We start from the raw sequence: 16,591 nt of genomic DNA on the forward strand, positions 1-16,591 counted from the left end.
TAAAAAATGTCGGTAAAACAGAGAGACTCCAGCATCACCTTAAGGTGGCTCCTGCATAAACCGGCCGAGAGTAGAAAAAATTGAAATTTAACTATATTGCAGTTGCAAGTTTTATCAATCAGTACGCGAACTTTTAGACCCGGTCGCCGGTGAAATAAAAGAGAGGAAAAATGTTGTACGTTTTAACATAGGGGTAATGGGCCGATCGCTCGCAGAAGCGCTTCGAGGGCTAATATTATTTCATAGAAAAAGTAGACCCTAACAAAAACCGAGATAAACATAATAAATAGCATATGGAGTCAGATGCGCTATTAAATATATGAGGTCGTCGACTCATGCAAGCTAATACTTACTGGTAACGTCAAAAACATAGAATGGCCTGAGGAAATCTGACAGCTCTTTGAGATTTGACAACGTCAATATTTTTAAACGTGGATATTTATACAGGGTGAGTCTTTTTGATCTCAACAGGCAAATATTTCGAGAATATGCAATTTCGCGAAAAACTTTTAAAATAAAAGTTGTCCGGTCTAGAGGGGGACATAAGGTGGTGTCATTAATTTGACCTCGAATAGTCGCTTGAAGGTCACGTGAAGGTCACCCTCAATTTTTTTAATGGAACCCCCATGAAACCACACGAATTTACAAAAATAAAAGAGACCCCACCGAGGCACCCATACTATTCGCTCCTTTGTGCAGGAGCCACCTTAATTTCAAGTGTTCGCCGGCCTTTCAAGCGGGCCCGAGGACCAAATTCAGTTACCTCCCGCCCCGATTATTTTCTCGTGCCGTTTGATTCGCCGCGCTTGTATGTTGCGTTGCCGGAACGTGTAGTTCTTCCTCATGCATAATGCATATATGGGAGATCAAAGGGTTTTGGGTAGCGTCGCGCTTGGCGATATGTGGGCGCGCCCGTATATACGCGAGCCACGCGTTTACGCGTCTCACGCGGTGTATGACATGTGCCATTATGAACTTTGTCAGAAGCGATCGGGATCAAGGGCGTCGCGTCCGCCCTTACAGCTTTAACGGCCGATCCGATAAGACACTCACGGAGACGTGATTCGATTCGAGAAGGAGGCTACGAGAGACGTATCCCTGCTCTCTCGCAACGTCCGTTTTAATCCACAACTTTCGCGGACGAATTGGATTGGCTTCAGGATATATAGCTCGGCGGAGAAGCGGAGAGTCAGGTATATGATATATCACGGGATTGTAGCGGATTTTTTCGCGAGAGTGCTCCTTTAATCCACCAGCGATACCGCGAAATGTCTTCGAAAGCTTTTTCGCTTCTCCGGGATTCATCATGTATTCGCGCAATTGTTTCAGAGCGTTACATTTAACGCCGGGCTGCATAAACCATAGCCGGTTCTCGCTCCTCGTGACGAGAATTACGTTTCCGGCGTAGATAACGTAAGCACGGAAATATTTCTCAATCTCGCCGAGAGCGCGCGTTACAGCCAAACGGGCGTTTCGAGTTTATCACGAATTACAGCGGATATAAAGCCGCGAGAGAAGTAAGAAGAAAGGGAATATGTTTCCCGTGGTTCAGCAGGTAACGACGACTCATGGGAAATTCTCGAGAACACTTGGCGCGAGAGACAGGTGTATCGCGGATGCATAGAATTTTTTAGAGGATCGTGAGCGACCAAGTTGCACGCGTATATATCTCTCCTCAAATTTGCGCGCTCTTTCTCCGCGTCGGTCGAGGAGCGACGTGCGATGAAATTCAAGAATGTAACACGATACACTGAAACACGATGCCCCAATCGACGCGCCGATAATTGACGTTTGTCAAGGGGCTAATCCTCCCTCTAATATAAAGAGGCCGTCTTTCGTGTCTTCTTATTTTGTCTTCTCTCCCTCTCTTTCTCTCTCTCTCTCTCTCGTCTCTTGTCGCTCCATCAACGTTTCACGTTATTTGTTTCATCATTTATCATTTTATTATTCGGTTATTTACTACTCGCCGTGACGGTTCTCTTTCGGTTCCGAAATGTTAAAACGTAACTTCTCACTCTTTCTTTGGCAATCACCATTTAAAGAATTTTTCGCACTGATCAGAGGCTGAGGATGACCCGGAAAAGGGTCGAAACGCTTGGGTATTTTTATAAATTGACTTAATAGTTCCACATTGGATAATTTCGCGCGGACACCAGCGGTTGGCTCGCATCGGCCCTTCCCTATCTTAATAGTTGTTTTGTTGCCTTTACTACGATCTGGATTTTATTATTCGTTTTATAATTTTCCGCATCCACTCGGTACGTTTTGTCGTCATCCCTGCCTGCCGGATGACACACGGCAATCCGGCGAAAGCGCGACAAATTCGCAATTGGAAGTAGGATGCACGATTACGTTTGCGCCGATTATTAATTTATTTATCTGGCCAGCGCATTGCGTAATTTCTGCAGGGTCGAACGAACGGGCCGAGCGGCACAAATGCAGGTGGACCTAATAAAGACTTATCGTTTGCTTTACGACGCGCCGCGCTATTGAATATCGCTAAGCGTCGGTGGACGGATGAATATTACGATATGATGACGTCATCGTTACACCATAATGCCCGGTCCCGCGTGACACCGCGTGTACACTGCAAATTGCACTGTGATAGAAATTTAACTCTTAATTAATAACGCGAAGAACCTGGCGCAATCAATAACGAAGAATTCGTTAAATCTCCTGCTCTCTTTTTTCTTAAACGACTTTTAAGCACAAACTTTATAAGACGCTCGCCAGTGTGAAAAATAGACTAAAATTATTGAAATTGTAATTTATATCTTTAACCGTCTGCTCGTTTCGCAAACAAGAAGGCAAAGCTTAGCTCAGAATATATTTATAATATATTTATAATAATAGTAATTTTGCATGTAATTTTTTGCAGTGTATTGATGAGAATATACTTTGAAGATACGATATGTTTATATTTTATCAATTTCATGCCGCGCATTCTAACAAATTCTCGCACTTCCAACTGTGTTTTTAATGGCTGCAGTATATTGACTGTACAAAGGTAGCATAATCAATTGCTTTTTAAATGAAAGCTTGTATGAAAGAATTGATGAAATTTATACTGTCTTGGATTAAAGATTTTAATTTAATTATTAAGTAAAAATACTTAAATGTAAGTATGGAAAACGTGTCACACCTGTCACAATTCATGATAGGTATTTAACAGATGTGTTCGGAAAGTCAATTAAAAGACTATAAAAGGATACCTATTTGTGCATTTAGTAGAGATCTGGTTTCGTTGATTTATCTTCACGCTTGTCAAATAAGTTTTTACGGCCGTCGTGCTTTTTAAATTCATCATAACTTCCAGCTTTTACATCGCATAACTCAGTTAAATGGCCATTATCGCGTTTTATTCAGAAGCCAAATTGAATTTTTATCTGAAATAAAATTACATGCACGCAGTTACACGCAGTCTCTGCAGTGGTTTGATTTAAAAGTTAAAAGGTAAACGCTCGTCAATCTTCGAACCGTGTCTCTGACACAGAAATGCCTCATGGTTCACGCGAACTTAATGCGTAAAACGCAAATATGTAACTATTACTTCGATTCGATCATGAACTTCCTCTCAATATTGAGCAAGAGCGCACAGAGGAGCAAGTGTGCACAAATATATACACATCCGATGCATGTGCTCTCAACTCACCAAAACTTAAGATCCTGTTTCACATCCTGCCAATCAGAAATTGAACTCGCTTCAGAGAGAGATTCAAGATACACACCTCGCGTTACAACTCGCGCTTTGTGAAAGTCGATATCACACATCTTCGGTTTCCATCCCGTCGATTGGCGAGATTTATTCGAGTTTCGAGATTTCTCGATTGTACGGCACCGACCGTACGTTACGGAAGCACGCGCGAGCACCGGCGATAAAACACGCGCCATTACCTTCAGGATTTTACCGCTTCGCCGTTGTAACGAGCCCTTAATTTTCCTCCCGCCGTGTTACACGGTCTATCTTCTGTGTACATATTTATTTATGCCTCGAATGCGCTCGCTGCTGCGCATAAAAATAATATTATGCCAGCGCTGCCGTTGCACGTTCAAGCAATAATGGAATAATAACGGATGAACAAAAAGAAGGGAATTAAAAACGCTTGGGAAAATTATAAACGTGCCTTATAAGGAAATTTACAGTAAAATTTAATTAAATGTCCTAACATTAACAATTTGATTTTTTTAAATATTTTTAAAGAGAAAGCATATATTCCAGGATAATATTTGATATTTTGCAGATATTACGCGTGCATAATATTGTTATACTGAAATTATTCATATGAACAGAACGTACTTTTATATACATTAATATTTAATATAAAAATGTTTGTGTGCAATTTACCATCGATTAGGAATTACCGAGATAAATAAGCGCCGAGCAAAACAACAGTTCTTTTTTAACTTACGAGCGAATGGAGCAATTTTAAATGAACGTTGAAACGAAATCTACACGATCATAAATTCGAATTCCGATAAGAATCGCAGACGAAGTCCGACCCGGCGGCGTCTGTAGGGAGTTCGCCGAGTTTCACGGGGTGAAACAAGTCGCGACGCGATCAAAGACGACGAATGAAATTCTATTTCGCCGTTTAACTCCGCACGCGTCGCCGGAGTGCAAAGTAAATATTTAGTAATGCAAACACTCAACGGCTTGATAAGGAAATAATGTTTCTACAATTTTCCGCAGCGCTTGTTTCGGCGGAATTCTCTCTCGAAATTGCGTAAAGGGAAGCCGATTAAAGATTCAGAGGAGATAAAGTTATAATGATAAAGAAATGTATCCGGGAAATCTTCTTGAGAAAAGAAATTGCTCTGAACTTATACCGTTATCTTACCTCCAGAGATCAGTTCTTGCTGTTGAGAGGAAACTTACTTATACACATTTGCACGCAAGTCGTATATTCAATATATTTTTTATAACGTCGAAACGTCCCCGTTTGACGAATATGTTTGTGCAGAATCTTGTACCCTCACACTGCATCAAGTGAACTTCGTAATTACATACCTTTTTCCAGAGAGACTTTGTTTCACAATTGTATCGTGATTTCGTTATTAATGCATCATTCATTTAGAATTTGAATCGTTTTACATTGGTTATTTTTGACAACTGATAGAGCAGGCAGGTGGTCTCCGGTCTAGGGTGGTCGCGCGCGATCTCGGTAATTGCAATTTCGCATGTGACGCGCGCTACAAACACATTGGGATGCATCACCGACTACGGTGGCATTAGGCGACGATGCAAATTGGTTTCCCGAATTAATTTCGCCAACGGGAATAAGTTCGTTCCGACGAACGGCGATTACCTCGCCTTAGAACACCTCGTTTAAAATCCAAATTCAGGAAATTACGCTCGTGAGATTTTCGACTGGCCGCTTGACGGGCGAACACAGCCGAAAAAGCCGCATGAGATTTCCGACCTGTCAATTTTGTCCTGCACTAACGAGTACCGCGTTATCTCTATAACCGCAATATCTTTGTAAATAAAGTACACAAAGGCACGAAAAATGATACGGGGATTAATTTTACCAGCTTGTATCCATTTATTTAATAATAACGGATATTTCCTTTGTTTTGAAGATCGCTCCCCTTTCTTTAATTTAATTTGGAGCTTTATTATTTTGAACAACATTCATAAGGCTCTGACGTGAAATCACAATTCGAAGGAAAAAAAGGGTATAAGAGCCAAGACAGTAAGTGATTTTAATTTTTAAATTTATTGCGAAAAATTTATCTCAGCCAGGGTTCGAACCTGGACCTCCCTAGGCAGGTGTCTCTTTATTACACTCACCCGCAAAAAAATGGGCCACCACATTTTAGCCCAATTTTTAAACATTTTTCAATAGCGATAACTCGGCGAAAAATCATCGTAGAAAAATGATTAAAAAAGCATTTTGAAGCTTGAAGTTTCAACTTTGAAATGCTGTCAACAATTCTTTAAAATTCGTTTATCTTCCTTGTTCTATGCTTTAAAAAAGAACACATTGTTTTTTTTTCTTAGAATTACGTATTTTTGACGTATGCTTTTTTAATCATTTGTCTACGATGAGTTTTCGCCGAGTATCTACAACATTTCTAAAAAGTACAGGTTTAGCTTCAAAATCGTATATCTCGGTCAAAAAACATCGTAGGACAATTTTTAAAAAAGCGTTTTGTAGGCAAAGAGTTGTAGTTTATGAAATTTGAGATGATATTTTCGAGACAAATTTTTTTATCCAGCCACAGAGCGTCAAAAATACGTAATTCTAAGAAAAAAAAATGTGTTCTTTTTTAAAGCATAGAACAAGGAAGATGAACGAATTTTAAAAAATTGTTGACAGCATTTCAAAGTTGAAACTTCAAGCTTCAAAATGCTTTTTTAATCATTTGTCTACGATGATTTTTCGCCGAGTTATCGCTATTGAAAAATGTTGAAAAATTGGGCTAAAATGTGGTGGCCCATCTTTTTTGCGGGTGAGTGTATTTTACATATCTTTATTTTATTTAGATTTAAATAAATTTAAATATGCACTGTAATTGGGGACACGATGGAAATTGAACACATAACCCACCAATCTTTCTATATATTTTTTCGGACGTGCGTACATTATAGGTGATTTTCTCGCATATAAATCCGCTGTAACGATTTAAACTCTATAATGACTTATCATCGTTTTTTAAATAACTTAGACCAATCGTTTATATATTGAATATATTCCTTTGTTTATATATTCCTTTGTTTAATTTGACACACCTGCTTGACTCTTTTAATTGAAAGTTTTACTGAATTATGGAAACGCTAGGACATATATAAATGTTAAATTCGCGCCACATGACAAGGCTCGATAAAAATCGGTCAATGGATAAGAGAAATGATTGTATTCCTGAAGAGGGTCACATGCGTAGACCGAAACGTTCAATCTGAATCATATCGTTACCATCTTGTAATATATTTTACACTAGAACTTACTGATATTATAATTTATCACCTTCGTTCAGGTGACGGTTCACATTGCCCCTACCAACATTTAACTATTCTAACTTTTAACACCAATTTTAACTTTAAATAGATTTAGATCCAAAGACAAATGAATATTTATACCAGAATTTAATGCTGCATGGATAATGATTTCCTTTGTTTACTCAGTAAATATTCCTTTGTTTAATTTGACACACCTGCTTGACTCATTTAATTGAAAGTTTTACTAAATTATGGAAACGCTAGGACACATAAATGTCAAATTCGCGCCACGTGACAAGGCCCGATAAAACTCGGTCAATCGATAAGAAAAATTAATCCGTCAAGAGCGTTAGGTGCTCTACGCTTCCAGTTCGAGAAATCGACTATCCGCTGAACATTCGGCACAAAAATCGTGGCGCGCCCGCGGCGCACTTTCCTGTGATTTACGAGAATCGAATATTCATGGTGCACGAATTTGGCAATATCCGTCGTAGCGTGGTTCTATCAGTGCGTATCGCTTCGATGTTCGCGCGATGCGTTGCAACTAGTGACGTTATCGCGGGGCATCTCGATCACGTATCATCTCGCGAAATTGTATTGAATCGCGGTAAAAACCACCTTCCCCTTTACAAAACAAAAACGTACAGTCACTTCCCGCGTTTCCTTGTATCACCGCATCTTGCCGAATCGCAAATCATGCGACTTATTCGGAAGTAAAATCGCCAATTGTTTTTCTCGAAGTTGTACGATGTTTAGGCCCGTATCAGACTACGGATTGAGATTGAGGATGGATTGAAATTCGACCAATCAGAGTAAAGTTTACTAATCTCAATTAGTGACTTTTACTCTAACTGGTGAAATTTCAATCTAATCCCAACTAGTGACATTATCACGGAGCTCTCGATCACGTATCATCTCGCGAAATTGTATTGAATCTCGGTAAAAACAACCTTTTCTTTTACAAACAAAAAAACGTATAGTCACTTCCCACTGTGTCGCCGCATCTTGACGAATCGCAAATCATGCGACTTGTTCGGAAGTAAAATCGCCAATTGTTTTTCTCGAAGTTGTACGATGTTTAGGCCCGTATCAGACTTCGGATTGAGATTGAGGATGGATTGAAATTCGACCAACCAGAGTAAAGTTTACTAATCTCAATTAGTGACTTTTACTCTAACTGGTGAAATTTCAATCTAATCCCAACTAGTGACATTATCACGGAGCTCTCGATCACGTATCATCTCGCGAAATTGTATTGAATCTCGGTAAAAACAACCTTTTCTTTTACAAACAAAAAAACGTATAGTCACTTCCCACTGTGTCGCCGCATCTTGACGAATCGCAAATCATGCGACTTGTTCGGAAGTAAAATCGCCAATTGTTTTTCTCGAAGTTGTACGATGTTTAGGTCCGTATCGGACTACGGATTGAGATTGAGGATGGATCGAAATTCGATCAATCAGAGTAAAGTTTACTAATTTCAGGTTTAGTGACTTTTACTCTAAGGGCCAGTTTCACAAATATCGGTTAACTGCTAATCAAAGGTTAATTGATTCTCCGTCTCTTCTTAAATAATAAGAAGGAAAAAGATAGGGGGTCGACTGAACTCTGGTTATCAGTTAACCGACGTTTGTGAAACTGGCCTGACGACTGGTGAAATTGCAATCTAATCCCAATCCCAATTCGCAGCCTGATACGGGCTTCACGCAGATTTGAAAGAAACGCAGGAGAAGGAACGATCGGATAACGCGAAACGCGTTTTGAACGCGCGTCGCGCGTCTCGCCGGGCAATCGGATTACGCGAAAATATTTTAGCGAGCGCTTCGCCTGGCGTTCGGGCGCTCGTTTGACTTTCGATCGGCCGGCGGCGGAATTCGATTATATGTTCGATAATGGTTCCGGCGCGTGATGAAAACGGTAATCGCGCTATTGCCGATGCGCTTTAAAGTTGCGCTGATTAATTCAATAGCGCGCGCGGTTCATATGAGGCTGCCGCGACAATACTGCGAACGCACCGAATTGCTATTTATTTTAGAGCTGCGCGTATTTGCCTTTATTTCTTTTTCCACGTCCTCCCCCCCTCTCTCTCTCTCTCTCACTCACTCACACACATTTTTTTGCTCTCTTTTCCAGACCGCGCCGTTACGCGATCGACGCGGAAAGCTCGCGCGTGGAGGAACGGAACCTCGCGAAAATTCGCGGAAATTATTTATCAGGTCGTAACGTGAGTGCCTTGTATATGAAATTAAATGCAAATCGCGGATTGGTTATAGCGCGCGCCGCATATTCAACTCTGCAATTTTGAATTCTCAAAATGGTCGCTCGCGTTTATTCCGCTGGACGTCCGCACGGTCGACGTATTACATCCGGCGCTAATCCTAATTGTAATTGCGGAATATCGTATCGATACCACATTCTAATCGGATTCGTATAACGGCAAGTAAATTGGAAATGAAAATAACCATAAACTTTTAAAATTAAAAGCAAAGGCAACAAGGTCAAAACATTCTGGAAATACTAAATACCGAATTCACATAATTGTAATGTTTCATGTCTGTCCGTCATTTACGATCGCGATGTCGATTTCAAAATGAGTTTCCTCGGTTTTCTTACGTTTGCGCCACGCCGTTGTGTCCTGTCGCTCGCTTGCCGAAAGCAATTCTATTTCTTGGCGTAATTCTTTTTCCCAACTCGACGTTTCGCCGTCGAAATATGGGGACGCATTTGTCCTTCGGGAGCGCGCAAAAGATGGTCAGCTTTAAGAGTTCTTCGTTCGGTGCGGCCAAAAAAAAAGGGGGATACTGACAAGTCGTGTTTGGGTTGAACTTTATTAATATCCGACTGTCGGAAGTGGAAGTTGCAGTCGGACAACGTGACGCGCCGGCGTTCTCGAGCTTAGAATCCCCGCGTCGCGTCGGAGGGAACTTCGGTTGCAGTGCTTCGCAAGGAATTTTCCAATTCGATGGTCCTCCGTCGTCCTACGGTATTTACGCTTCGCTCATAGCGCTCCTTTTGCGGATTTTTCTTGGCTGCTTCCCGCCTCTCGCGCTGTTTGCCAAACGCCAAGTGCGAAGTGCACTTTCCCCTCGCCCGGGCGTAATGTAACTTTGTGTTTTCTGCTGACGTCGCGTACAATTAATTTTCGTTCACGCGAGCAAAGGGGATGATGATCCGTCATTGATTCGCTGTTGAACCCGAAAAATTCAGAGTCGTAATGAAACACTCCCGCGATTGCAACTGGTATTCACAATGCAAGGCTGCGGTCCACTTGATGCTGCAAATGCCCCAAAGTGTTCCAAGTTTATTAAAAGAAAGGAGAAGAACGCTACGAAGCATTGCAGCAGACAACTGGACCGCAGTGATGATCGAAAAACGCGCGTAGTTTTCATTGCTTCACGCAAACCCCTCGCGATCAAAGTGGTTTTCACTTCAAGAGTGATAAGTTTCGGGTGGGACCAACTGATGGCTTATTAGTTTAGTAGAAACCCCACTAGCTTAGTAGCTTACCTCATAATACGGGTCTCTCCTCTAGATTCCTCAAGATTACGATTGTACACGGAAGAAAATGATGTATTAATAAGATCAGCGTAATTGAGATAAAATCGTTGAAACAGCATCAATATTAATGAATGAAAAGCACCAGATAGTTTCCATGGCAAATACAATTGAGTGAATAATTTATATTTGTGGCAGCTCGTGACGTTTAATTCGAGCAACTTAATTTTTCTTTAATTCAACGGCATTTTTTCCCGTGTATAGTGACGAACGTACCTTCATCCGTAATAATGTTCGTGAATCCCAGCGTGGCGATTTCACGGCGGCTGCCGTCACGGCGCCCGTAGTTCAACCGTCGCGAATACGCTATAAGGGATGCTCGTGGCCGCTGCATCCTGGCAATTACTGATTATGCGGCCAATTGGCGCGAGACAGGCGGCGCGATGCACGGCCCGGGATGCAGCTTGAGACGAGAGAATGATCGAGCGAGCGGGCTTGCTCTCGCTGCGCGACGGACTCGGATGCGCCGATGCAGCTGCCAACCAACCAACCGTCCGTCACGGCGCGGCTATCCCACAATTTCGGTGAATGCGAATTATGCCGCGCGCACGCCAAGATACTTACCAGTATGCCGCAATCGCTCTTAATTAGCATCGCCGATAAGAGATCCAGATGTCTTTGTTGGGACAAAAATTGCCCGAACACTGCAATTCCGTTCACTTATCAGTTTTGTCATTCATCTTGAACGCCAGAGGAAGGAATTCTTATTTTATAAAAAATTTTCAAAGAACATGACTGAAGAAGACATTCAAATGTTGAGGCCCGAACTAACGAGGAGACTTAAGACTTAAGGGAAATGCAATGCTGAAAATTCCGATTGGTTGAGCTTTAAAACACAAAAGTTATTCATAAAAGAAGAAGTGAACTTGATTTGTTGCTATTTTCATGGCACACTTGCGTAGGCGTGGATAGCTCAGTTGGAGTAGCGCTCGTCCGGCAAGCGGAAGGTCCCAGGTTCGAATCCTGGTCCCAGCCCGTTATTTTTCTCGCTGAAAATTAGTAAGTCGCGCGTCTTAGGCCGACATTCATATGGCCTGAGCAAAATGGCTGTCTTGTATTCTTAAGTCACAAGATAGTTATTGTGCGTTACTTTAAGGCAAAGTTTTGAAACACCAAACATTGTCTTAAGAGCACAAGACGGCCATGCTGCTCAGGCCGTAGTCAGATCTTATATATATTCAAGACTGTCTTAAGATCATCTTCAGATACTCCGTAGCCAATTAAATGTTTCATACAGCATCTTTAGATAAATTCAAGACGGTCTTGAATATAAGATCTGACTATGAATACCGGCCTTTGGTGCCTACCTCCCCGAAGACACACCCCTATTTATTGCTATGAATTTATTACCTCAGACATAGATCTGTGAATTGGACCAAAAAAAAAACAATTTCTATTATTTTCATTAAAGAATTACAATAAGTATATCTGTACTCCGATACCTATTATGTACCGAGTGAAATAATCAAAATCTGTTTCGCTACCCTTGAAAGTGACATCACTTTTATGGTTTATTTTTTTTTTTTTGGCACTTTAATCGCTCGAGCGGTCTGGGCTGATGAACGAAGATGAATATTTTCGCGAATAAAGCCGAGCATCTTTTTGACGCAGCACGTCAAAGGAAACGCGCCCCGATATTCAACGATAATTAATGGCTCTTCCATTTGCATGGGACTCTCTTCCTTCGAGTCGCTCGCGCAGCGCGCGCGTGCACTTAGTAATAATTAACCACTAGCCAAGTTTACCGGTCGCCAGCGGCACCGGTCTCTTATCGTTAATTCGAGTTCATAAATTTCTCGGCGGTTTAATCGTCGCTGCTACATGGGGGAGAGCGTTTCGCTCGTCCAAGGGACGAGGAGGGAAGTTACACGCTCCTCTGCCCCGCGCGATTGGAAGCACTCGCTCGTATTATGCATCCTCGAATTCGGCGATTCCACGGGCGCAATAATCGCCGCAATTACTTTCCCGTGTAGCGGCCGCAATTACGTCATGTCGTTGATAATTTCCGCAATCGGGGTCTGTAACTTCCCGTCGCGCCGCGATCGATCCGCGCAGTCCTAGCCGTGCGTGTCACGGCATGCCTTTCGAGGCTTCGGCGATTAACGTTCGAAGCATTCGTTGCAGTTGCCGTGATCTCGATGCGTTCGCTGACATTCGTTACGAGGATGGATAATGTTAAGGCGTCCTTATGTTTCTTCCACCCATTAACGACGAATTAATGCTCGCATTAACTTGACGTAAATTTCACATTTATTGTCGCGTAATGGATCGGTACATTTGCTAATAACTTTTGCCCCAGCGGATTACGCAACTGAGCGACGGGCGAGGACAAGTAGAGCGGAAGAAAAGATCTTCGCGAAAGATAGAGAAGTTCCAGAATAGAGTGAAACATGAATAGGAAGGGTAATTGAAAGTTCGCCGTGGCTGGTGATGGAAACGAGACGACTCAGGTTGCATTTAATTCACGATGCTGAACTTCGTCGAAGCGTTACATTCTCTCGCGATTTCGAGCGCGCCCGAGGAGACTCGACGAAGATCCGCGATTTATTATACTGACACATATCCCTGATTTTTATATTCGCTCTTTCAGATGATTTGCATACTGATGTGGAGGCCAATGAAACGAATTACTTTGGAGAAAAGACATTTTGAAAATCATTGTGCATTGAGAAATAAGAAATATATCCGGCGATTCCTCTTTCGACCGCATAATTCCATGTGTGAACATCTAAAATGGAAAAATGAAAAAAAGTATGGCTGAAGGCGATAGATACAATCCGGTGGAAATCGAGCCGCGGAAATGCCGCAGAGAATTTTGTACTTTTTAAGCGTCAGCATGATTCATATAATATTTGAACGAGCAACTCGAAGCTGCGATCATTTTAGCCCCTCTGGAAATTTGCATGAAAGCATATTGAATCCCACTCATTATCCACGATGTCCGTCCGAAACGAGACTTGAACGAAAATGAACTGGATGCGCTGCGTCTCTATAATTGGCCAGGCTGTTATCAACGTGGGTATACCATTTATTTTAATAGAACTCGACTATTCGACTTAACGGCCGAAACTTGAATCCTCCCTCTCGCAATCGGTTCTCTTTCGCTAATACGTATATCTTTCCGGATTTGCATCCGAAAGAGAGCATACTACAAGGTATAATTAACGTGCGCGGTTTACTGAAGAATCACAGAATCAACGGTGCAGAAAATTAGCGCTGAAAACTTGCGTGTTTCTTGCTTTGTCAGTGCGGTACCTGCCAGTGAAGTGAAAAATTCTTACTGCGTCCACTGCCGTACCTTATCGTCGCTTCAATATTTTACATTTGCGTTTTACATTTCGTTAGAAAGCCTCGCTCTAAAGTTTCATTCTATTTAGAGCACTAAATGCGGAACTTGCTTCGATCTTACTGAAATTTTCCATCTCTCCGCGTATTATGTATGCTACACAACTTTCCTATATGTTACAATTCAATACGTTAAAAACCGCAAAAGTACGTTGGGTCATTATTTTCGTTTTTCAAAATTCCTATTGCCCCGCGTAAATTTCGTCGTTGTGCCGTACGATGGAAATGCGGTCGCGCAACCATGGGTGAGAAACTATGCCGTTGTGACGACCAGCTCGCGACGCAAGTGACCGAGCGGGAGGGCCACTGCAAGATATTTAATTGATTTAGGTGCTGAGAGCCAGCCGCGGCCTTTCCCATCGACCGTCGAGAATGCGACCGCCGGATGGAATTCCCGGGACACCCGGTGGGATCGCTTGCGGTCAGTAGGAGACGCTCCAAGGGGAATCGGCATGCGGTCATCGGAGGATCACGATCCTTCCGTGTACCGGGTTTGTCTTGAAGCGCGGATGCGTCGCTATTTGCCCGACGTTACAGCTCGAACATCGATCGTGCGGACAACTCGAGCAGCCCTTTCAAAGGGGGACCCGTCGAAAATATCATTCTCTCATGCTAGATGCTTATCTCACGTTGCGAAGAAAAGTTCACTGGCGAATAGTTTTTCCATATATGAGTCTTGAAGATAAAAAAAATATATATTTCTGAAATTATATCGGCCTTCGCGCCGCGCGACTGATTTTGTGAGTGTTTCAGTAATGAATTGATTAACGAGTTTCTTCACGCTTAGATTTGTATATCAATTAGAATCACAATTCCGAAATTATTCAAATCCAAATCCGTCGATCAAAGCTCGCCATATCAATTACTCTGTAGTGAGCGACGATTAACATTAATATTGCTTTATTGTGTACATTTGATTTTTTTTCTGTATATACATAAATATTTTCAACGTTTATTATTTTGTGAATAAAAAATAAGAAGAAGCGACTATAACAGATGCGTACGCGTTATAGCTGAATGATTTTTACCAGTTATGATGACCTGCTAGAAACTATTAGAAACTATTAGAAAAGCGATTTTACGGAAGTGACTTGATTAAAATTTTAATTAACTGTTGGACAATTTTATTATTGTATACTAACTAGGCATGTTATCATTCGTCCACGACATCTTCAGGTATAAACATTTCCGGTCGCCGCTCCCGCCCGTGAGTTTTTTCTTGATACCGCCGTTTTTAAGCTCACCGTAATCTATCTTTTTTTTTCTCTGACTGTATCATTCGACTTTCGCGTTGGTTCGCTCAGACCGTTCCTCTGACGTGCTAGGAGTTTTGACTATTATTATATATTTGACAGGGATATTAATGCAAATTATATAAAGTGGTTACTTGATGAAAAAAGTTATTTCACGATTGCTGATGGTTAAATAGTGCTGCGAGCGCGAATAATTTCTATTAAAGTGTGCACGAGTGGCAAAATAATACTTGCTTGCATGCAAGCGGACGCCACATATGATAAATTACATATGATAATACAAGGTTTGATAACCGCGTATATAATGCACCGCTCTGCAAATCCACTACGAACGACATTAACTACCGACTAACTTTGTGTCAATAATGCAGTATATGTCGTTACTATGGCTGCGTACGATAGCACGCACATGACAAACGATTCTTGTTTGCGATTCTATGGATGCGACGTACGATAGATTGGCCGTACGTTGTTATGGTCGCATTTTTTACGCGAAACTGTATCATTTTATCATAACGAAATTGATAAATTTCTGGCAGAAGTTTGTCGAAAGCGAGGGGGAGATTTGATTAATTGTTTGCTGTTTCTAGTTGACAAGCTTCACTTTTACTCATTTAAAAAGCGTTGGAAACTTATGTGCACACACCTAATAATATTCTTTACATCTTTAATGTTCTTTCCCGTTAAATGTACTACTACGTTACGTGTTAATTTATTAAAATGCGTTAGATTAAAACAGAAATAAGAAATTTATTTCAAATATTCATTATTTCCTCGTGATTGTAAAATATTCAACTCTTGTAGTTGAAAGTATTCAATTCTTGCATCAATGTTTTATGTTCTATCGTAAGAAGTCATTTATAAAATTTGTCTCAAGGATTTCAACAACCTAGGTGAAGTGAACATGCGAGTATGAACATTGCTATGTTATTTAACTTAATGTCTCTCAGTAGTTTCTCAGTAATCTCTCGCGGTAAAATTGATAATACGGAAATAGCAGATTTGGATGTCAAGGTATTATATCTTGAAATGAATGTCTCCTTTGGTAAGAGATGGGACAACGGTATCCCATCGGGAAGACTTCACAGAGCGTAGTCGACTGCCCTCAAGCACAGCAAAAGCCTCATTACTTTCGTGATTCAGAAACAAGTAAATTTCACCCTTGACGGAAAGCTCGTCACGAGATACGGTCTGTGGCTCATTCCGCCACGGGATATGCTGCGATCCGAGGTGGATTTCGCATCCGAGTAAGGTCATCGCTTTGAGGAGATGATGAAGCGCGTTCCGACGGACGTGATCGTCCGACTGGTCGAGGGGAAAATGATGACGCGGCCAAATGCCGTTGGTTACCTTAGTCATTGACTTCCCTCGGAACAGGAGACAGGTGATCTTGTAGTTGCTTCATGCTGCTTCCGGCTCGTACGTGTATGCAATTTCTTGAAAGTACAGCTGTACACCTTTCGTTTGGACACGTCGAAGAGAAAAACTATATTAATCG

General features: G+C 41.6%; 1 protein-coding gene across 3 annotated transcripts in view; it reads left to right on the forward strand.

The window, feature by feature from the left end:
• The window catches only part of LOC105559522, a 167,070-nt gene that overhangs the window by 142,501 nt on the left and 7,978 nt on the right, over window positions 1–16,591 (forward strand). The window contains exons 5-6 of one of the 3 annotated variants that reach the window (XR_001008754.1): window positions 13,086–13,510; window positions 14,171–16,585. The exons of 1 other annotated variant lie outside the window; for it this stretch is intronic. Coding sequence is in view for 1 of the 2 variants with exons in the window: in XM_012007878.1 (XP_011863268.1) it covers window positions 13,086–13,147 (62 nt within the window). In the remaining variant the exon portion in view is untranslated. Of the gene's footprint in view, window positions 1–13,085; window positions 16,586–16,591 lie in introns of those variants that run through there. One more of the 3 variants, XM_012007878.1, reaches the window with a different exon arrangement.

The sequence above is a fragment of the Vollenhovia emeryi genome, unplaced genomic scaffold (assembly GCF_000949405.1).
Source record: "Vollenhovia emeryi isolate VEMERY1.0 unplaced genomic scaffold, V.emery_V1.0 DF939266.1, whole genome shotgun sequence".
In the NCBI taxonomy this organism is placed as follows: domain Eukaryota; kingdom Metazoa; phylum Arthropoda; class Insecta; order Hymenoptera; family Formicidae; genus Vollenhovia; species Vollenhovia emeryi.